The 24,533-nt window shown below is 41.1% G+C and overlaps 2 protein-coding genes across 3 annotated transcripts in view; both read right to left on the minus strand.

Annotated features, from left to right (window-relative positions):
* Window positions 1-11,840, minus strand: part of hivep3a (HIVEP zinc finger 3a) — a 53,352-nt gene extending 41,512 nt beyond the window's left edge. The window contains exon 1 of one of the 2 annotated variants that reach the window (XM_049602744.1): window positions 11,008-11,840. The gene's annotated coding sequence lies outside the window, so the exon portion shown is untranslated. The remainder of the gene's footprint in view (window positions 1-11,007) is intronic. The other variant, XM_049602745.1, reaches the window with a different exon arrangement.
* A 3,810-nt stretch (window positions 11,841-15,650) lies between these two features.
* Window positions 15,651-23,509, minus strand: serinc2 (serine incorporator 2). The gene is made up of 10 exons (XM_049602758.1): window positions 23,370-23,509; window positions 20,247-20,408; window positions 19,705-19,892; window positions 19,475-19,554; window positions 18,741-18,878; window positions 18,310-18,479; window positions 17,914-18,004; window positions 17,638-17,800; window positions 16,536-16,745; window positions 15,651-16,447 (listed from the first exon to the last, which is right to left on the minus strand). Exons 1-10 carry the CDS (start codon window positions 23,406-23,408, stop codon window positions 16,309-16,311), a joined length of 1,380 nt encoding a protein of 459 aa, XP_049458715.1. The 5' UTR covers window positions 23,409-23,509; the 3' UTR covers window positions 15,651-16,308.
* Window positions 23,510-24,533: the final 1,024 nt, after the last annotated feature.

Genomic DNA, 24,533 nt, shown 5'->3' on the forward strand with positions numbered 1-24,533 from the left:
CTCATCACCATCATGATGACAAAGATGTTTTTCTAAAGGTTACACCTGCAGTCAAATGAATAGCCAGCATCACGTACGACTGTGTAAATCAATATCTCTGGAGACAGAAGGAAAACAAGATTCACATGACCTGGTCGCATGAGGAATTGCACCTGCCTACATTTTCTAAAGTAAAAAAATAAACCTTCATGTGATTCTTACAAAAGCAAAAATTTCTCAAAGTATCTATTACATTTCCCTAGGTGTGTACTTGGCAATCATAATAGCAAACACTTTGTTTGTTAATCCACTTTAAAATGTAAGAGATATTGATTTTATTTTAGGAATGACTGGAACAACAATCAAACATGGGTGTATCGCAAATATGACGAAGCTGCTGCAATTAGTGGATTAATCAATGAGTCAATTAATTAAAAATTCATCAGCAACTATTTTGCTAATCACCACATTTATTAGTTCCAGCTTTTTAACGTGGGTATTGGCTGCTTTTCTTTGTCATTTCATTCGACCAGTGCTGCCGTGCTACTCTTAATGGTTGAAGGGGTGAAGTGTGACAAAATGAGAGCAGACGAAAAGTGCGAATGCCAAAGAGGAATTGGTGCCTAAAAAACATGCATATTTTACTCCTATCTTCAGTGATTTCCTACACTGAAACGTACAGGTGTGATTTCATACAGAGCATCTTTAGGATTCCTCGCCCCTGATGAAAGCTCTGGAAAGTGTTTTGTCCAACTATTTTCTAGGTCAAGGATGAATTTCCGGGCTTAACTTTTAGCCAACATGGATGAGAATGCTGCCAAGTTGCCACGTCAGCACATCCATCTCCACAACAACTGAGCAAACTCCATCTGCTGATGAAGGCTGTGAGGTGCTGGATGACACCTCAGGAAGTTGCTTATAAGTGGCGACAAGTCAGAAATGAACTGCTATCAAAACACAAAAACCTTTCTATGATTTAAATTGGGACCAATCTGGTTGAAGGATAAAGCATGTTAGACTGAATCTACATGTCAGATTAAACATATAATGACAGTGTTACGGCTTTGGGAAGAAGAGGCAGTGGTTTAGGTCGGGGTGCCATAAAGAGGCTTCAAACCAAATCACTACCAATATCAGAGCAGTGAGAGTGCATCAGTGCATGAAAAGAGCCAGGGAGAAAAGTGAAATCAGGAAGCTAATGGAAACCAGTGAACAGCTGATAACAGCCACATGCAAAGTCTTCACAGGAGCTTGAACGTGTTCAGCGGGCAGTAACTCTGCATGATGTGATATAACTCAGATGGATCAATACTAACACTGTTGAGCCTGATGCATCTGGCTGGGCTGTGCGCTGGGTTAAGCAGGATACAGAGTACAAAACAGTACATCCCAACCTGCTTTTATTTCAAGCAACAAAAAAAGCCTGCCAACTTTTGTGGCAAACACAGCTCGGATAAAACCATCCGAATACAATGAGCCTCTTTTTTTTTTTTTTTTTCCTTGAGCCGGGCTGTAAATGCAAACCAATCTGCTTGGATCTCAAGGTGATGTAATGCAGGCAGAGAGCAGCCATATGTTCTCTTATTTCACCAACAGTGAATCAACAGACAGGGGTGAGGCAATCTGCCAAAGAGGCTGCCTGTCCAAGAATCTATATCTTCCACACAGAGAGACAGGGAGCGGCTAGTGTTACTGTAGGCAGACGTAATATTTTGACATACACTCACGATGCAAAGCAATAATTGGGACGTGGCTGCCAATGACACCGAGGTCTACCTGTAGGTACCAGCTGAGTCAGCAGCAGCTCTGCGTGAAGCCAGGCTATCTACCAGCGCTGCAGTCTCTATCACGGGAGGATCACGGACAAAAGACCTACTGTGAGACAAATCCAGAAAAATAGACACAACTGCTGTTACATAACAAAAAAAGCCTGCGGTCTAGTGCCACACAGTCCTCTGTGCTCGCAGAAAATACGACCTTGATTGACGATGACAATGTCAGCAGTAGTAAGCAGAGGATAGTAGGGGACACGCAGAGTGGTGCGGACGTCATTGTGATGCACTCCGGTCAGTTTCCCTGTGCTCTGAAATACTCTCTCCTCAGAGAGTACTATAACTGCTGCATGTGTCCACGCTACAATAAAGCTGCTATAATAAATATTTTTATACAAACACTGTGTCATCTGTGTGTGTGTCACTCTTAGTGACAAACCATTGATTTATCACCTAACTCTACCCTTCCTCTCAGCTCCAAAGAGCTTTTCAGCATCTTTCCCATAGACTGTATATCATCGCTGTTGACCTTGTTGTTTCAATGTTATTAGTCTCCCTTTATGTCTGTATGTGTCTGTTTTTACAAATATCATCCAATGAAAAGTATTAAAAAGAGCTTGTGATTAAATTTCATAACTCCATTGGATCCTCAAACTGTCGGCAGATCCTCATAGCTCCACCCCACCTACGCTGAATGAAGTGCTGTAATTGAGCATCTTTGGTGCCACACACAGTGAAGTTGAAGTCAAACAATGACAAGGCGATTTTATCTGATTTTACATAAAGAAGGGGATGTTTGTACAGCATTTCCTTTTCTCAAAAAACACTCTATGAAGGCTAACATCACTAATTGCCACCAGACACTGTGATCCCCGGTGCTAGGGTTTGCACTGGCTGAATTCAAGAGATTTTTCAAGAGAGATTTTGGCCAGATGTATTCGCCAACAGAAAAAACTGAACACTATGTGTTAGTTATCACTGCTCACTGGTCTGTATAGTTAAGCCTTGCCATAATAGCTTATCATAGGGCTTAGGAGGTTATTCACTGAGTGCTGATCCTTTCTCTAGAACACAAATTTCTTGTGTTTATTTGAACAATAAACTTTGTAACCTGTAATGCAATGCACTTAATGCCTCAAATGCAGCTGTTCCAAAACACATATCTTGTCATTCGCTGGTCAAAAACCTTGTAACTCTATATGAGATTGATTTTGATAAAATAATTGGTTTGAGTTATTTTGTGAGAGAAAAATAACATATGAATTCTCTGATTCCAGGTTGATAAATGTGAATCTTTTCTGTTTTATTTACTCCTTTATAACAGTAAACTGAATATCTTTGGGTTGTGGACATCATCTTTGGCTTTGGGAAACTCTGACCAAAACTTTTCACCACTTTCTGACATTTTATAGACCAAACAACTAAACACTTAACTGGGGAAACAACTGAAAGATTAATCCACAATGAAAATAATCATTAGATGCCATATAGCACATATTTCAGGTCACTCAATTTATTGTTTTGGCTTCACTTTTTGGGGGCTGTCATGTCGTCCATCTTTATATACACATTCAGCTCTATGGAATCCAGTCATTATTAATGCTAAGTTAAACTATGATATAACTAACTACAAGAAGAACATGTTAGAGCATTAATAATAATAGTAATGCCATAATGACTATCATACACAATTATTGTGTGTACATTGTGTGAGTGACATGTTTCAAGAGAGCAGGGGCAGCGTAGGACAAGAATGTGAGTACACTTTGTGGCTTATGAGTGTGTGTGTGTGTGTGTGTGTGTGTGTGTGTGTGTGTGTACACTAGGTGATTTGTGAATGAGAACTGCAGCTGACAGGCCTTCTGCCTAACAGGCTGCTCTCTCTACGGGGGTCACAGAAACCAGAGGCCTTTCCACCTCGCAGAGCAACCCAAGCTGGGCCCATACGCTCGCCTCCAGGGTCACTGACGGCATCCAACCCCTTCCAGCAGAGGGCTGCGGCTCAGCCAACGGCCTAACAACTCGCTGCGAGTGCACACATACTTCGATTCCCATGCACCTCTACATACACACACACACACACTGCATGTAAACACGACACTTAACACCCGAGCATACGGCGTCCACAAAGCACACGTGCAAGCCTTTCTGCCAACACGTTTCCCTGTGCACAAGCACATGGGCAAGCGAATGCGTAGGCGAGGATGTAAACACACACACACACAAACACACACAAGCGAGTGTGTCCTTTCATTAACAAGGATGAGAGTCAATTTCCGCTCCCGTCGTCTTAGGCCGGTTGCCGGCGGCGAGGAAATCTGTTCGCTGACGGCAGTTTTGACATTTAAAGCTTGTGTCTCTGCTGCTGGGGGAAGTCCTAAAGATTGATGACCAGGGCCACCCTAAGGTCCCCTGCTGCATGACTAGCTGGAATGTTGTCACCCTTATCTACGCATGGATGTACGTGTGTGTGTGCTCTAACACATCTTAACTTGCATGTGAGTGCTGGTTACATGACACATCTTAAATCATGAACACAAGGTTCTGCAGGAATCTATGATTTATTACTTCTGTAGTCGCTTAGAGTTAAAAAAAAATTGTATTTTCCAGGTTGGAAGGCAAGAGCTTGGGGTTTGATGATATATTACATCGGGAAGAGATTTGTTCCAATAAGAGCAATGCTAGTTCAGCATTATGTACAGTATCCACTGTAGGGAACGGTGAATGATTATTTCCTACTTCCTGTTTAAACTGTACTAGATAGTAAGAATTAATGTTGTGGTGTCCTGAGCTGGCTTCTTATGACTCAGAGGATGTTTGGACACAGATTTAATTTGTTTACTCATAAGAACCTACAGATTTAATGTTTAAACTGTTTAGACTGCACATTGATCTCAATACTTATATGGTACCAACTGACCATGTGTGTCCACAGAGAAGAGCTGAACTGATTAATCCATTAAAATAATCTGCATCAAATTCTATTAAAACAAGTTTCCAGATTATCAAATATGAATATTTTCAGATGTTATCTACAACAGTAAACTGGATTTATTTTAAAACTTCAAAACTATTAATCAGATAATTGAGAAATTTACTGGCAGATTAATTGATAATGAAAATATTTGTTAGCTGCAGCCCTTCAATGAAGCATTAAAACTGTAAAGTGCATTAGGTTAAAGTTATCTGGCTTTGCTTTCCAACTTTTAACATTTGAGACTTTTGGCTTCTTTTGTTGAATGTAGAAAAACATGCCCAAAATAAAGGTCATCATTAGGGCTGCAACGATTAGTTGACTAATTGATGACTAATCAACTATTAAAATAATCGGTGACTGTTTTAGTAGTTCAAATATTGGCAGCTTTACACACTCTCCCGTGACGATGAACTAAAACCCTTTGGCGTGAATACGAAACAAGACATTAGATGACATCATTTTGGGGTTTGGGAGAGACAAGTCTCGCTCACCAGACCTTTCTCAAGAAAAGAAAGGTCTGGCTGGGCCGACTCTTACTTTAAGATTGGAGAAAAAAAAAACGCCCTGGCTTTTTTTAAATTCTTTCAACCAATCACAATCGTTCTTGGCGGTGCCAGCAACGGTGCGCTTGCAAAAATATTGCCAGGGGGAAACAGGTTTTGGTGTAACACGCCCACAAAAATATCGCCTACAGGACGCGAACCGTGGCAGAAAAATGGCTACATCCCCGCAAGATCAAACACCGCAAAACTTAGCAGCTAACTATCTATGCAGTGAACTTCCGCCCACTCAGAGTAGGGAGAGACAGTCAGACAGACATTTAACAACATTTTAACACATTTTTCGATAAAATGATTAGTCGACTAATCAAAGAAATAATCGACAGATTAGTCGACAATGAAAATAATCGTTAGTTGCAGCCCTAGTCATCATATGCTTAAAACAAACGAGTTCGTAAAGACATATTGACTGACCACGTCTGAAGGAAAGTCTTCTCAACAGCCACACAGCCACACATGTGATAATCGTACAATTATAAGTGAGTTATTTATGAGTTTAAATACAAGCATAACCGTGCACACTTTCTGATAGCCTTTTCTTGTAGGCACTCATGCTGTTGCACACAATTTACAAAAACTGACAGAGTGACTTCCTTCGTAGCGCACTGACCCCTTAAGGAATTGCAAAAAAGGAACATTTTTTGGTACTGCAGTGTAATTCAATTGCATATTAACTCAAGTAACATAAATATTTGAATTAAGGAGAGCCAGATAATACCTATGTGGTTAATAATATAGTATTTCCTGTCATAAATACATTCACTTTGTCCTCACAGGGTTCAGACAGGCATGATTATAAAGGACGATTCCACATTTTTTCCTGGGTAAATACATTTCTACTCTCCCACCGAGAAGATTGTTTATGATTCAATAAGGTTCAGATTGTATGTGTGCTTGGCATGTTCTCCCTGCGCTAAGTGCCTGGAAGAGTGATACAGACAACATCAGTGAAGCTCTAGAGATACAAGTACCCTCACATTTCACCTGCTACCAAGGACACTGTAATGACTGACATTTGAGGGATGAGGCGCCCGCTGGTGACTCCATAAGAACCAGCTGCATGAATATCAATGTTGTCCTCACCGGCTCTGCTGCCCTTGGCCGAACAGAAGGACCTTTGACAGGGCCGTAGCAAAAACCCAGAGTGTATGCCGTTTCATAATGCAAAAGCACGCCGTGGGACTTCAGGACACGCTCTGAGACTCCGCACACCGCATAAATGTTTACCATACCACCACTGTATGTGTTATGAGCCGGGCAGGGTTAACTCCGAGACTGGTTGCCCTTTGAGCCATGCTGCTCATGTCCAGTGTCAAAAAAAACCCACACACACCATTCTGGCTCCAGTGGAAAACACAGTGAAAGCCATTTGGGCTCGGGGCCTATCAGTGCCACAAGAAGGCCATTATGCTTCCACTTTAGCCCCCATGAAACATCCCGATTGATAGAGGCAACTCTAACCTACAGGGATCCATAACAAACAAACAGGAACGTCGATAATGGCGGTGATGATGGTTTTGTTTATGCTTGACACACTGGATGACACATCAAGAGCTTGGTAAGTTGTTCTGGAGAAAAGTACTGGTAAAACACATTACGACCGGCACCATCAATATTTTTTGGCAAGTAAATATTCACTTTTCATCACTTATTTATATAAAACAATAATGATCCAACCCGTACCCTGATCACGAGATTCACACTAATGGGAAATGGAAGTCCACTCTAGCATATAGGAAGTTATGCATTTTATATTTTCCGTTTGAGGCCATTAAATAGGTGTCAGAATGAGGAGTTCATGCGAGCAGCAATAGTCAACATGGCTGTTACAGAGACAGATCAGCACCATCAATAAAACAATGAGCGATTAGCAGAGACGGATACAAAGCTGAATCACAAGTTGCATGGCACCATTTTAAAGGTGTACTCCAGTACTGCACTTCCACAAAGCTGAAGCACGTAAAAGTAGGGCTGGGTACTGTACTGGGAAGTTGAATCCAAAATGCCAAGTACCAGGTGCTTGTAAAAGCCTGCCTAAACAACTACACATTGGCACTCTTACCAGACTGGACAAGACTGCATTAAGCAATATATTAACCTTTGTCTCCGCACTATGATAAGATTAATAAGAGTTGCTAGCACACAAGTCTGGGTAAGGCTCTTTCTGCTCTGATTGCTAACACCTGTTTGCTATCAGCGCCGCCGCCATCTCTCTGTCGCCCAACGACACGCTCGCTACGACAAACACAACGCACTGAGCTTTACTCTTATAACACCAGTAATTATTCTCAACCCCGCTGTATGCTTTTCTCCAAGAAGCATGGATGTTCTTTTGTGTTTCAATTCGTGTTATTTTAGGATTGACCGCCATTTCATCTACGAAGTATACGAGCCTGCCTGCGTCTGTCTTTGCGCGACACGCTCTACTCACAAGCATGCGGCCTGTTTGACCACAGCCCTCAAGAATCACTAAGATCCAAAATCAATAAGATCCAAACGATACCCGACTCTACTCAAAATAGTATCAGAGAAAGAAAGCAGGAGTCAAACTACCCTGACTTCTCGTCCCGAGTATGGGTCAAACTCGAAAGCATCGGATGCTACAATTCCCTTACTGCAACTCAATAGCATCCTTTGTCAGACCCTCACTGATGACATCATCTGGTTTATTTTTCCAGACTTTGAAAATCTTCCTTCAGAGCCACACGAGACATTATACAACCATTTTTTCAGGCTTAGTGGTACATCTCATGGCGAGTAAACTGATCGTAATGTCTGAAATCAGCGGTGTGCTCCTTTAAATATGTATATTCATCGTACTCCAGACAGATCTCTGACATGAAGAATATATTCTGTGCTTTGAAAAGATGCACGAGGTCAGTGTTTCCCTGACCAGTCTGTCTACAAACAACAAACGACAGGAGCTGCCTCCTGTTCATCATCTGTGTGAGTGATTGATGCAGGGACACAGCATCAAACCTGACTGCTGGAACACAGAGTTGTGGAGTGTTGTGTCCCTGTGCATCCTTCCTGAGGTGAAGGACAACTCCAGGGGAAGAAAAATGATCATAAACAACCACAGTCACAGCCACTGGCTTTTCCATGGAGCCTTGGTTTGAGGATAGAAATTCTCAGTCTGACAAAAGAATGGCAAAAATCTGACCCCATCACGATGGAGTGAGACAGCAGGACGACATGATGGACTGACAGGAAGCCTAAGGTTCAAGTTAAGGGATGAGAGCACATGCACTGCAAGCACTACGACTTTATTGTAACTGTGCAATGATAGAGAAATCACTGTACTCTAAGTCATATGCATCTGACTCTATCTGTGATGTACAGCGGTGCATTGCTGCCATCGTGACAACAAAATATTTGCTCTGTTACTTTTTTATTTTTACAAGAAACCTTTCTTGTGTTACAAGATCTAAAATGATCAATCAAAACTAATAATAAGTCAATTAATCTGTTAATTAATCAACTGAAAAATTAATCAAAACAATTTGGATAACTGATTTTTAATCATTTATTGAGGAAAAAATGTGAAATATTCGCAGGCTCCGACTTCCTTAAATGTCAGGATTTGCTGTTTTATTATGTTTTTCTAAAACAGAATAATACAAAAGAATGATTAATAGATTCATCAATGAAAATAATCATCATCTGCAGACAATGCTCCCTCCCTCCCATGCTGGCAGTATGATACAAACAATGCATCATATTGATCAAATACAGTAAACCCATTCAGATATAGTTCTGAGCCTTTGGAAAATGATCTTACTCTAAATCTTATGATAAACCAATCAAGTTCACATGGAGGAAATGAATATTAAAAAAGCCTTGTTGTATCAAGTGTTTTTGTAACAGAGCAATGTTGCCAGCCACAGCTAGCTGTCCTCAGATGCCCTCTAATCCAGCAGACATCATTGCAATGAGGAGTGTTTTGGGGCTGCAGCGTTGATCCGTACAGGAGGTCATTCTCTTGCTCTTTGTAGGCACACCATCATCACCACCACCATCATCATCATCACGCATATTTGTTTTGAGTTCAACCGGGAATACAAATAGTAAAACCACAAGAGTTGCCAAAATCCACAGAAACATGGGTAAAGCTTATCCACTTGGCCACAACACTGACATCCAAATCAGCCCACCAATTTAAGCTCAGTTGTGATTATGTAATGTTATCGGCGATTTGATCCTGCAGCCACACACACACACACACACACACACACACACACACACACACACACACACACACACACAAAATCCGCCCTGAACGGTAGCCTACTGTTTCTCACGCATGATGTCATGTTGGATTCCTTGCAAGCAGGTTAGGCAGAAATGTCCCAGCAGCAGGAAGGCATTATGCAGGCAGTGCTGGAGCCCACAGGTTTCGTTTACTGTTGCCAAAGTCCGTTAAACGAATCACGCATTTTAGCCTAAATGTGCTTCTCAACAAGATGCATGTATAAAAAAAACCCCATACATATTAGTATTTTATATACATCGAGGGTCTATTTGTTCATTCGGCATTCATAAACACAGTAAATATGGATCTTTAGTGCGTGTTCTCACAGTGCAAAATAAGTGCACAAAAATGGTTGGACGACATTAAACCATGGGTGAAATAAGTGCTAGATAGTGGGTGATATATTTGCTAAAAAAGCACCAATAGTTTATAAAACGTCATGTTCAGAGCGGGCATGCGCGCTCACAGGCGAATTAATAAAATATATTAAAGTGCCAATTTTTTGAATGGAGGCTGGTTTGCTACAAACGGGGCGCATAGCGGTGATGTAGCCCACTGCAACACAACTGCTGAGTAGCCCAAAGCCATTACTAATACATATATATGATACACACCTGTGTGTAACAGTCTCTTTTAAGATTTTAACATGGTGTAACCGGGTGACAGGCGACAGCTGCACATATTCGAGACACATAACACCTGCACCCCTGGGTTATAAAGCAACAGCAGCGTCACTACTGGGCAATATTGATTAAGCCAACATTTGAGCAGCCGTGGAGTCAGACTACTCCAGTTTTTTACATAGTCCCAGAGACAGAGCCATGCAGCTCTGCTACTACAATCAGCGTCAAGCTCACAGGAATATCAAAGCATCCAAATAACCGGTTTTCAAAATGAAGCTGCATCACAACACCAAGCATCTCTACCCATGCTAGTGTTTGATATAAGGATCTGCTCTGTATTTTAACGCGAGTATTTCAACATCATCTCAGCTGACCTAAACGCCCAACTGCGCCCTGAGCCCATTTTATTCAAAGAAGCAAAATCAAGACGTTTATTTTGAACAAGAAATCTCTCCACTTCCTGTCTCGCCGGGTAAAATTATGGCTGACTTGCCGCAGCTCTCCACCTCCTCCTCCTCCTCCCTCTCAAACAATGAATGAAGCCAGTTTTGGGAATGGACAAGCCCAGGATGAGCTCAGGTAGCTGGACACCCTTCAAACATGTTAGCCGAAGACACATCACAGACACTGGGCATCACTCCCTCTGAGCTCCGGTCACGCTGTCCATCCTAACGCTAGCTACCATTATCTCACCATTCCGAGCAGATAGCGACAAGAAAACCATGCTGAATAATATCACCCGTCCTGCCACGCATTGTAACATATCATAATAAAATAAAACTGCAAAATACATGCTGATACTCCCATCAACGCCTCACTGACAGCATGTGTGAGCTTACATTACCTGCAGGATGCTCAACTTCACTTCTCTGCGGTGCGGCCACGGCTCCACCAGCTGCGTCAAGTCAGCGCAGGTTCGTCAAGGCGAGGCAGGAAGTGTCCACATATGGCCTTCAGAATAAAAGCATGGAAATACAAGGCTTGGGGCGTGACGGTAAGCAGGGCTCTAACACTGAAGCAAAGTGCGCTCTTTCTGTGTGTGAATCGGCTATTTAACTTATATCTAGCGTTAACTGCTGACTACATTCAGCTGTTTTCGGTCGTAGGTTCATTGAAAGCGTCGTGTCTGGATAGCCAACGGCTACATTCTAACCCGGAAACGCCTTGTTTCACTTCAGCTAGCTTGACACAATGCTACTGGCATCTTCAGCAACACCTCAGTCAACTGTAATTATGCCAATTCACCATAACACCTCCAGCTGCTGATACCTGTCTCTCTAATCTCTCAGTACACGTCTGCTGTAGTTGTTCATATCGTGTTTTAGCTTAGATTAGCTTGGCTAGCTGATACCGGCTAACACTGTGAGGGGTCTGGTCCAGACGCTGTGGTGGTAGCGGGACGGAATGAATCCTCTTGAAAGTTGATGCTGCAATTTGCCACCGCGCTAGCATCATCATTGTCAATGTGTGGCTGACGGGAAACATAGCGTTTCCGGGCACAACTTTTCCCACAAAAGCCAGGGAACACATAAACGCAACGCTAACCTTCAAATGTGAAAATAATACAACGCCATTAAGCGTACATACACAAGGGAAATACAGCTACGAAACGCTGGCTAATAATTAATAACGTCGCATGTAATGCGTCACCACGAGTCATAGGAAAATAATCAAGGCTGGTGTGTTCATAAAAAGTGACCAAACCTGTCCGTTGTCAAATTTCTCCGCAGTTATTCTGAAGATAAAGTCGCCTGACTTCCGGTTTGTATGCGTCTCATTCCGGTTAGCTTGACATGACACTACCAACATCCCGCCACAGCTGCACGCGGCTGCCTGAAACCCACGCGCACTACCGCGAGACCCCGCCCCCTTACAGTAACATTAGAATCACAAATATTAAGAAAAGCTTCATTTCTGCGCTAATTTGAGATTAAAACAGGTGTAAAAGTGTCTGATTAAGATGTTTACATATATTTTTTGTCATTATTAATATTATTAAATGTCCTACTATTAAGTTCACTTTTATTTTTTATAAATATATTTGACTGTCAGTGTCGGAAAGTCTCTTAAACAGCATTTAACATACAAGGAGACAAAAATGTATAATTAAACACACAAAAATAAACAAAATAAACTGATAAATATTCCTTTCTAATATCTAATCACACCCACATCATATTCTGTGATTATGAGTGTGATTTTGTCCACTATTATTTAAACCTGTGATAACAAGTGAGACATAAACATCATACGGCTGTCTAATGAAGACTACTGGGGCTGCCCATAAAAACCTCCATGCGTCAGGGCTCCATTTAGCTTGTTTTTCTACCTGGTTGCCAGGTGTTTCCTGCCCTCCGAGGAGGAGGGGTGCGGTTGCTGTTGATGATGGTGATGGTGAAGGTCCCCCAAGGCAGAGGAGCATAATGAGCTCCCAATGAGAGTGTGATCCTATAACTGGCTTATGCAACTGATCAGAGCCTAATTCAGTGTTATATAACAGCATTAGGTCAGCTCGCTGCCCACAGCTGGGCCGGGGACTACCACTGTCACCGTCAGCCATAACAATGCGGAGCAGATCACAACTTGGCTCACGTCTACTGTTTCTGGATGGTCTGGCTGTGTAAAGACAGTGCCAAGGTGTAGCAGGCGTGTACCTGCACATCACTAACCATTAAATGCTACCTGTGTGAGCAGGCTGGGTTTCTGGAGAAAGAAATGGGCCAAGAGAGAGATTACTGATATAACCAGTCACTGTGCCAAATTAGCCTGCTTGGTGTTCAGTATGTCAAGAACCCTGTCAGCTCAGAGGGAACACTTCCACTGACTGCTTCCTGATGTTACCTCTGTGGTTCATCTTTTATGGGGTAAAACCTGCAGGTCAAGAGTGTAGGATTTATGGGGTTAAATTGGCAGAAATAAAAAGGTTTAATTTAGTGTATCACCTGAAAATAAGAATCGTGTTTTCATTATCTTAGAATGAGGCGTTTATACCGACATAAGGAGCGGGTCCTTGTCCACAGAGGTCGCCATGCTGCACTGCCATGTTTCTACAGTAGCTCAGAACAGACAAACCAAACACTGGCTCTGGATAGGGACATTTGTGTTCTCATGTCCATCACCAACGTTGGCAGCTCCTCTGTGATGAAAGCATTCGGTGTGAAACTGCTTTACTCAGTGTTTTTATTGGTTTAAATCAGCAGGTCTGGCGTTTTGAAGAGGAAGTGATCTCTCACTTCCTGAACATCTGGATCTTAAGTAATCAGAGAAATACGGTGGTCACACATCAGCGGGTGCCAGGCTTATGACCCATCTCTGACATGCTAAACAGTGTAGGAAAACCAATGATTTGTAATGTGAAGCTGCTTTATTCAGTGTTTTTACTGGTTTTTATCACCTGTTTTAGAGAGGAGGAGACCTCTGTGGATATCTGACACTCCCTATAAAAACCACCTGAACCTTATTGGGTAACACTTTACGTGAAGGTATCTACATAACGGTGACGTGACACTGGCATAAGTATGACATGACACTGTCATGAACCCATCATAAACATTATGTACATGTCATAAACGTTTATGACTGCTTTCATTAAGTGTCATTCGGTTTTTGTAATGACAAGTTGACATTGTTTGGGTTGTCTTGATTATGACAACTTGACACTAATCAAAGTGACATTACCAGAAGTTGTCTTTGTCATGACAAGTTGACATTACATTTGTTTGGGATGTCCTTATTATGACAACTTGACATTAACCAGGATGACATTACCAGAAGATGTCTTTGTCATGACAAGCTGACATTGACAAGAAATGCACCTCTCATTATAAGGACATCCCAAACAAATGTAATGTCAACTTGTTATGACAAAGACAACTTCTGGTAATGTCACTTTGATTAGTGTCAAGTTGTCATAATCAAGACAACCCAAACAATGTCAACTTGTCATTACAAAAACCGAATGACACTTAATGACAGCAGTCATAAACATTTATGACATGTACACAATGTTCATAACAGGTTCATGACCGTGTCATGTCATAGTTGTGACAGTGTTACGTCACCCTTATGTAGATACCTTCAAGTAAAGTGTAAGTAAAGTGTTACCCATTATTGAACACTGACAGAATTCTAACCAGGAGAAGTTTCAGCTGGTTGTAATCTACAATCCTCGCCTAAATCTTACATACTGCTCCTTTAATCCTTATTAGTTTGGTAAGTTAAGTGGATCTGACTATGACAATCTCTTCCAAACAGGAAATGGCTAATATGAACATGATGACAGACTTGATTGTCAAATCTAAAGGATAAATCTGGGGAAAAACCTGATGATGTCATAAGGTTATTTTGGCTTAGACTTGAGGACTGTTTTAAAGACAGCTTGCAACACATCTGGACACGCAGAACCTGAAAGACATTTGAATTTATCAGCCAGTGACGGTCTAATGAAAAGATACTACTGGTTGCATTATGGGAAATGTAGTGTGTAGTGTTTTTGGAGCATGATATGAGATCTAAATCTTTGGATATATTTTTTTCTATTTCACACTGTCTCTTGTGTAAGTTAGTAGTAACTAACTTTACTCCATCACTGTGATTTATGTGGTGCATTAAAAGTGTTGTGAATGCATTTCATTCATTGAACCACAACATAACTGCAAAACACATCTGCTGCACATACAGCATCTGCAGCATACAACCAAGATGGCTGCTCCTCCTCAACTTTGCTCTGCATGTTTATATTTGTATCGTATATTTAGTTATATTTTTGCCCTATATTTTTGTCTTGTGTGATTTTCTTTTGTTCCAGATTTTTAGTGAGACTAAAATCTGGTTGTAGTGTGATGGCTGATAATGCATGTAAACTGATTTTATGTGTAATATGAAAGGAACAGATAAGAAAATCGAAACAAGCAGGGGACGTCATAAAGAGTATCCCATGTTTAGGAAAATACATTTTGACTATCTGGGTAGAAATGTACACAGTAATGTTTCTGGATGTCCAAGCACGACGTCAGAGGCCGGTCATTTGTTGTTCCTCCCCAACACAAGTCTTGAATGAATATTGTGAAGTAAAATGAAGTGTTGTGTTCAGCCCCTCTGCTTATGCTGATCTTGTGATAGGGGAAAACACATTCCCCCTGCATTACTTGCCAAATGCGTGTGTGTGTGTGTGTGTGTGTGTGTGTGTGCGCGTATGGGGATCCTGCATCGAAGGAGCACAATAAATCACACTTTAGCAGGATCATGTGATTAATGGAGGGAGGGCAGTGAAGCATTTGGAAATCCCTGCTGCAGACTTGATGACATTGTGTTTGCCTCCTCTAAAGAAAGCACGGGCCGACTCACAAAGTCAAATGTATAAAAAGAACAGGTTACAACACACATGTACAAATGCACTCTGCATAATGAAACATATCCTACATAGGGGAGTCTAACTTGATGGACAACAGCCCCACCTACAGGACAGAAATGTTGCATACAATCCGATTAAAGATATTAAACAATGTCAACTTTATTGATTATAATGAAAAGTGAACATACACTATATTGAGGAAGTAACTTAACAGTGAAGACAGAACGTCCCTTTAAAGATATCAAAAACGTTCCTCCTGAATAGCTTGTGTAAAAAATATAATAAGGCACTCTTGTTATAAAATCAGGCAATAGAACAAAGCTGTGTCATATAAAATTCATAACTAGGAAAGAGTTAATCTAGAAAATTTGAATACCTTTCCATAAAATCAAAGTGAAAGCCCAGTAGGACCAGCTAACTTACATGTAGTGAACCAAAGCTAAAATATCAAAATGTTCCCCGAAAGGTTAATTTGGTCTTGTCCTGTAAAAGGCAGTTAGTGCTCTCTGTTAAAATATTTGTAACAGTGGAAGAAAAAAAATATAAAAAACAACCTGAGGTGGAAAAACTGGAATGTGTGATTAAAGCTCAGCTCAAACATTTTTATGTTCCTGCACAACTGCTTGTTTCAACTTGAGCTACAACAATCAACATTTAAGCTATCAACTTTTACATTCTCCGATTTAAATGTGGAGTTGGAAGCAAATCAATCAATTTGAGGCTAAAGCTATCATTCTCCAAGGTGCAAATAGCAAGAGGCAAGTGGCCACATATTGTCAGACTTCACCGTTTTTAGCTGAAGTCTCTGTCGGGGAGAACCAGCGGGGCCACCAGGGTCCAGAGGTAGATCCCCAGGCCGAGCCAGCTGGAGCAGATCTTCACCCACACGGCTGGCATGGTGCTCTGCATGGTGTCGTAGTCGGTGTTCGGCCTGGTGAGCCAAAGCAAAACCAGAGAGAAGTCAGTTTTGCAGCAAGTCTGAAAGGGTTTGCCGAGGACAACAAAAAACAGATACTCACTTGTACCAGTTGGTGAGGGTCATCATGATGTAGAGGGAGGCCAGGAGGAGGCTAAAGTGGAAGAAGGAGTAGCTGTAGGTGACGCCGTCCTCTTCGTTGTCCACAGCCCGTCGGACTCCGTCCTCCTCAACCACCATGTCGGTGGTCAGACCCTGGCCATCCTCAGTTTGCATCAGCTTGTTCACCTGGGTGTTGTTGGAGGAGCGGATGCTGTGGCGAGCGAGAGCAAATGAGGACCAAAGTTAGCGACCATCTCTTTCTAATTCTGCTTGCAACATTATGACAAGGATCCGTACAGAAATAGACCTTTTTTGCTAAAGAGTAAATAGAAACAGCCTCGAAATTGCTATTGCCACGGCCACAAGACTCCATTTAAATAAAAAGTCATTCAAGCATGCATGGAGCCAGCATAGTGTCCTGCCTACTCAGCTTTTTGACACTCACACACCAATGGAACAGCCATCAGGAGCAATTTGGGGTTCAGTGTGTTGCTCAAGGATACTTTGACATCGACCGGAGGAGCCTGGGATCGAACTGCAGATCTTCTTAGTAATTAAACGTATGTGGCAGGAGGTTGAGGACAACAGGTGAGTGTGTACCTTATACATCTCCTTCACAGAGTTATTTGTGGTTAGAAACACTAGGTTGCTGCCACCCATGCATTTGTTTGGTGAAGCTCTTTTTTTTTTTTTTTTTAGATAAGACAGTTAGGTTTTCAGTTTGTGTTTTGTTTTAGAGGTAGAGGTTAGTTGAGGCCTGGTTTTGTTATCTTGGCTTTTTTTATTTGGCACAACCACTTTGTCACATTTGGAGAACCTAGTGTTACATTTCTAAAAAAATCACTTTTCATTTCGTAACTTCCTCTCTGACTCTTTCAATTATCTGATTGTCGCGTTATTGTCGTCTTTTGTCTCTTGTTTTGGGTTGTTGCTGCCCTCCCTCTGCTTATATTATACTATTATATGTTGCAAAAGTAAACTACACTATTCCCAAATAAGCTTTTTGTTTCAGTCTTCCATGACTACTTCTAAAAATGTATTTCTATACAGGCAAATCATCATGACAACATGAAGCCTAAAAACACCAGCAATATAATATATACCTGGCGTAAAGAGTACAGAACAAGAAAATGATCAGTCCCACGATGCCCTGTGCATCCCACCACTGGGTGTTTCCAGGGGCTGGGGTAGGAGGTGCAGGTCCTGGCGCTGGAGTTGGACTGCTGGGCTGGACCAAACTCAACAGACTGGGGTTACACTTGCGGTCTGAGTTCGAAAACACAGAAAACAACGTTTAAAAAAAGTTGAAAAGTAGTTGCAGGGATTTGTTTTTTGTTTCTTTTGTCAGTTGTGTTGCGACTCAGATTCATCGGACTTACTGGGGTTGTTGGTCATGGCTGACCAGGTGACATACATGGTGTAGAGGGTGATGATGGAGGCCTGGAGCAGGCCTGAGCTGGGCTGAACCTCCTGTAGAGATAATGGTATGGTGTTGAGTCAGAAAATAAATCATTGTGCCTGTAGAACAAAACTCTCTTCAGCAGTCAAGTGATTTTGTCCTTGCGTGCAGAGATAACAAAAGGTCACAGCTAGGACCAATGTTAATTTCATATAAGCTTGTCTTTGAAATTCAGCATCAAACAGCAGTTATGCTCATTTTTTGCTGATATACACACATAATTGGTCGCGTATTATACGTGAAGGATTAGGGCACAAAATATCAACATTTAGGAGCTTCAGTCCAAAAATAGTCATCAACGTCCGTCTTCTATTACCTGAACTTTGGGCAGAATGGCCACGATGGACACAACAATGCAGAATATGAAGTTGAGGCTGATGAAGACCTTGTGCTCGGTGCAGTCGTCAGGTTGGGTATAAAACACGTAGAAAAGCACAAGAGCAGTGAAGGCCAGGGCGTAGAAGGTGATGGTGAAGAAAAGCAGACCTGTGAGAAAAACAAATGTCGTTACTCATTTGCTTTTAGTCTTTAAATCTTCTAATGGGCTGGCTCCTGACTGTTTATCTGATATGTTGGTCAAATACATTTCCTCCACATCCCTGAGATCCTCCACAGCAGAACTACAAAGTACAGCAATGCTGCGCTCTGAAACCTAGAATACAGGCACTGCCTTTCAAATCGGACAAACACTAACTTTTACGCTTAAAGGTTTATTGGGGTAAATGAGGGAGTGTGTTGCCGTTGTACCTGCAAACCAGCACTTTGGGTTTCCATTTTCTGCCTTCTCCAGCCAGACCTGGTTCCAGGAATGGGCGAAGTCCACCAGCAGGATGAGCTGGATGATGATGAAGATGAAAGAGCCCACCGCGCCAAAGTAATACCACACTGAGACCAGACAGAAATGGATTTGGGTTTAGAGGGTTGTTAGGCTGTGCAATGACAGTGGCATTTATTTACAACACCAAACCATGAAGCAGAACTATCAGTGCAGGTCATTGTAGGTCAACACGGTCAGTTCTGGTTATTATATATGAACTGATTAACTCATACATGAACAATCAAGATCAGAAGAGACAACTGCGAGTTCTTCAACATTTCTTCTACAACATGAAATGCAGTTTTATTTGATGATTACAAGTAGTTATTTACCATGAACCCAAAATGACGATAATCCATCTCTAAAAATTAGAAGCTACATGAACAGAAGCAGTCATACAAAAAGTTTGCCTAAATAAAATAATAAAAATTGAAAGTTGACATTTAAATCACAAACTTTCTGATCACAGTTAAGAAAAGAGAAGCTTTCAGTTCTTGACAGTTTGGTGGTAGAAAAGATTTCAACACACTCACACCTACATCTATGCAGCTTTCAGTCTGACCTTAATCAGAGCGTACTTGTATGCTCAGCTTAGATAAAACAGAAACCTGGCAATAAAGTAACTGATAAATAAAGACTCTGATAACAGGTCTGGGCTTCATACCTGTTGTGAACATGCCCTCTGGAATGAAGAAAGCACCTACAGTTATGCCAAGCAGCAGCAGGAACTTGAAGAACCAGAATCTGAGAGGAGAAAAGGTTGTTGTAAGTACAGAAGTACAGAACAAGTATGCTACAATCTTAGAGGTGCAGCCCCCACGTTTGGCCAGCAGAGTTCAGTATGCCTTCATCGTATACGACTGTGGTGCTGAGGCTGTGGTGCACAATACGTACCCATTTTGGATGGTGGCTCTGGGGTCCTTGCTGCTGCGCACTCGGATCATGATGATGGAGAAGAGGAAGAAGAAGCAGGCCATGGCAAAGCACATGCGGTACACTGACTTGTAGCCCACAATGATGTCACAGTTCACCTTGTTCTCTATGCCAGGTATGGACAAGCCACCAAGACAGAAACCTGGAATCTGATAGTGTGAAGCACACAAAGGAGATAATGGGTCAGTGAACTAAGGATTAAACTGGGTCAACTGGAAGGCTTTTTGAATTTGGATGATCTTTAAAAAAAGAGAGACTGCTGGTAGAAGAATAAACACATAATCAGAACATCCTGTCCAGCCGCTCTACAGTGTCACTGTTGCTGGGTTACAGCCTTATGAAACTAATTTGAATTATTTTCCTATTTCGTCTCGAATTGGAAATGACACGTGGGCTGAGAAAATTCAAAGATACTTGGGTCTTATGAAACGATTAAAGGTGTCTTATGTAACAGCCCAGTGTGGCCCATTAAATTTGATCTAATCTAGTCTCATTTGATGTACCTTTTTAAGATGTTCCTCCATGCCTGGGAGAATCATAATGACAGACACCATGGTCCCGAGCAGCAGCAGGAAGGAGAAGGCCAGCCGGCTGATGGTGGAGCTGTACGTTGATGGGCAGCATGACGACAGGAGGCAGGAGGCCGAGCCGCACAAACAGGACGCCTGGAGAACAGACGAGGGAGACGATTAGCTTGGGCATTCATACAGATTCATATGTTTTATTAAACTCAAGGACAAGGATGGGATAATCAGGGTAATGTATGCATGGCTTGCAACAACTGCGGTGGGTGGAAAAAACAAAACAAATAACACTGTGTCTGCTGTCAGGGCAACCATCTTTCTCCTTCTTTTACACACTTCCAGAAAAGCAAAGACAAATGATGCTTTACAGCAGCAGTAATCAGGCTTGTGATTAGAGCTGCCATCGTAACAAAGCTCTCCCTCTCTCTGTTTCTTATCCAGCGCCGTGGACAGGATCACTGAGGATTCCTGCATGATTCAGACACAGACTGCTGAGAGATGTTTGAAGCACTGAGGCGGAGACTGTAGCTGAGATCAGCCATCCTTCCCTAAATATGCACCAGAGTACACAGGCCCTTGGTGTAAATACTGTGACCGTGACGAGAAGAATACAGTTGCCATGGTTCACACTTGCCAAAGCCTTACTGCCTTGGCAACAACCACCTCTTAAAAATAACTAATAAATACAGCCAAGACAAAAACTACACAAATCACAACTTCAAATTTACTTAGGAATATTACAAAAAACTCATGGTGATAACAAAGGATATTAAAAATCACATCACAAATACAAGGTGGCATTTACATGTCTTATTTTGTAAGATTTGATTTTAGGTATGGCTGCTTGCTCTTTGGCAATTTAAAAGAGCAATGTGTAGGATTTAGAAGCATCTCACTGTGAGGACTGCAGTTTGCAACAAGCTGAAACTTCTCCCATGTGCTGGGTGTGAACTCCTGGTTAGGATTCCTTCAGTGTTATTGTTCAGAAGGTTTTTACCAGAGCCAAATTATCCACAGAGGACTCCTCTACTCTGAAACAAACAGACCAGGTGATTATGTTTCCTGCGATGCTGTTGGTTGGTTGCAGACAGGTCGATGGCTCAGTGCCGTCATCTGAGAACTGAATTATCCGCAGAGGTCTCCTCTACTCCAAAACAAACAGACCCGATGATGCTAAAAGCACGTAATTAAGCAGTTACATATTAAAAAAAAATCAGTATTTTTCTGACGCTGAGGGGATGCTTACTATCATGGCTGACATGAAAACAGAATTGGCCCTATCTAGGGCCGATGTTTCATCTGTCCATTCTGGGCTACTGTAGAAACATAGCAGTGCAACATGACGGACTCCGTGGACGAGGAGCAGCTTCCTATGCAGATATAAACGGCTCATCATAAGGTGACAACTCCTATTTTCAGGTTATAATACACTACAGAAAACACACTTATTATACTGTATTCTATTTTTGCAAATATATTCCCGCTAATCCTCACACTGAACCTTTAACATCTGAGAAGTTTATCTTTAAATTATCTTGTTTTCAATACTGAAATATATGGCACTCCTATCAAAAATAGCTACTGATGCCCAGGCCCACACTGAATCACAGGAAAAGTGAAGGGAAAACACTGAAAATATCGTAATATAAATGAAAAAAAAAACACCCTCTAGATATTGATCCAAATGAGATCTGTCTACCTGTGGTAAAATTTACAACTGTGCCACAGTTGCATCTTTTATTAGTGACCTACTGCAGTTCTTCTCAAATGGTGCCATGATGCAAATCCAGCTGCGCCCTGGGATTCTGTGATAACCTGACATTATTATTGCAATGTTCAACTGCACCTATACAAAAACTTATGAATGGATTTTTAATTGACTATATCAGTACGTTGTACACACCCATTTCCTGATAAAGAGATAAACTCTACTTAAAAATGCAAATTGATTTATTGTAATTTAAAAGCCTTCACAGGGAACCTATTTGTTGCGGTTCATGCCAGAGAATTATAAGTGTGTGACACATCACATTATCTTGCATTATCTTACATACAGGGGTGCCTTGAGATTTTGGCTTGCCCTTTGGTGTAAGTATACATTGTCCTGGAAATTGTATCCTTCCCCTGTGTGGAAGATGGTTATAACTTTTTTGTGGATGTATGTATGTAGTTGGATCTTCTGGATATGGGTGTATTTGACCTACAATCACTTGTCCCACACTTGTCCTTCATCAGTGTCAGAGATATCACATATATGAACTGAAATTAAATGTATATGTAAATATATAACGTATAAAACGTGGGAAAAGTCCAATGTGGGTAAATAAACAACAAAAGGATCAGATTTAAACCAAGACAAGACAGATTAAGATGAGCACAAGAACACAGAAACCAAACAGTGACGCCCTACTCCAGATGGGGCGGCCTCAGAGCCTGGGTAAAACCCGGAAATGCGCCTCTCTACAAAACACCTTGCATATCTAACAAACAGCGTGATATTACGTTCATATTACTATCTGACTGCAGTCATATGAAAATACTGACGGTAGAAATTGGCCTGAAAGTTTAACGTTACTGTACATTAAGTCATATGACAGCACAGACGGCCCTGCTGCTCTCACACTAAACAATATTCACATATCTGGTATTAGCATTATTAAAATTAACATTTAAACATCTTATATATATTTAAATACATCTAGCCGGTTTAAAAGTCAGTTTAAGTTGAATATAATGTTCAAAAAACGGCAGTTTGTCAACTTTAAATGTTTGGGTTGCTTATTTCAACGACTTCCTCACAGGGAAGACACATTTCAAATTGATTTAACATTAAAGTTTATCTTGCTTTAATATGTATACCACATTAAAACAGTAACTAGTGTTAAACTATTTAAATTAAATGTAATGTCACATGACACATAACGTTACGTCTGCAGTAAAATATCAGCTTGTATCGTTAGTTTCACTTGACGTTGCGTCGATATCATAACGCAGTGTTTTCTTAGCTAAACAACGCGCAGCCAAATTAGCCACAAAAATGTTAAAATTACAAAGTGTACATTTGTTATAAAGCGACACAACAACCGGTAAATGTTTACTTACACAACTGGCCAGGGAACCCAGGGCTAAACAAGCTCCCATGTTGGTTTATTTCACGATGTCTATGTAAGTTGTTTAAAGCTTTAAAACTTCACGAAGAAACTGTCCGACTCAAGATGGCGTCGTCAAGTGTATTAAAATGAGTAGGCGGATGTCCGTGCATTCCCTTCAAAATAAAAGCTTTGTTTTATACATACACGTAGATATGTTATATAGTATGGACATTAAGACATTATTTCAGTTTGTTTCTTTGCACATTTTGAGGGATTGTGTCGACATGAATCGCAACGTATTCGTGGGGGGTTATGAAAGCTGTCGTTGCAGAAGAAACTGTCAACATTGACGTTCTCAGTTTTATTTTAACAGCGTATTTACTCTACTTCCGGTATAGTCTGGGTACACTTGGAAATAATAATACTAATACATCTATGACCTCACTTTAAGGCGTTGCTGTGAGCAGTAGTCTGCTGTGATACATCACAGACTGTGATTTACATAGTCGTCATTCCAAAGATTATATTATTTTTAATAGCCTATTTATATATACATTATAGTCCAATAATTGTATCACCTCACACACATCACTCACTAAACTGGCCAGGTGTGTGTCACCTGCTGACAGGAAGCAAAATCAATTAAAATGTAATCAGTCAGCAGATGGTTTTATTTATTGTCAGTGTTTTATGTTCTCTTACATTGTATGTACGCTGTATGGCATATCCACTGTTATCAACATTAATTGCAATCAAATTGAAAAGTATTTTACTGTTATATTATTATAACTATATATTGATGTATGTGCAGACTGACTGTTTCAGAAAATGGTATTACTTGGTATAACTTATATTCTATAATAACCACACTGACACAATGGGGTCTGTGTATTATTCTGTAGTTTCTGAGCCAGTAAATCATTACAAGAATATTACGATAACGTTGTTTCCATTTGTGTTGCAATAAATATTCATACTCAGTGATCCACACACACTGCTCATCCTCTAAAGGGTCACTAGATCCTTTCTGTGGATACTTAAGGAGGAACATATCAGAAAGGAGCAGAGTCACAGTGGAAGCAACGCACATCTCTAATAACCACTGAGTAAGAAAGAAGAGGAGAAAATATAATTTAAAATGACATAATGTGATCTACGCTTCATTTAAACTGAC

This window comes from Epinephelus fuscoguttatus, linkage group LG17 (assembly GCF_011397635.1).
Source record: "Epinephelus fuscoguttatus linkage group LG17, E.fuscoguttatus.final_Chr_v1".
Classification (NCBI taxonomy): Eukaryota; Metazoa; Chordata; class Actinopteri; order Perciformes; family Serranidae; genus Epinephelus; species Epinephelus fuscoguttatus.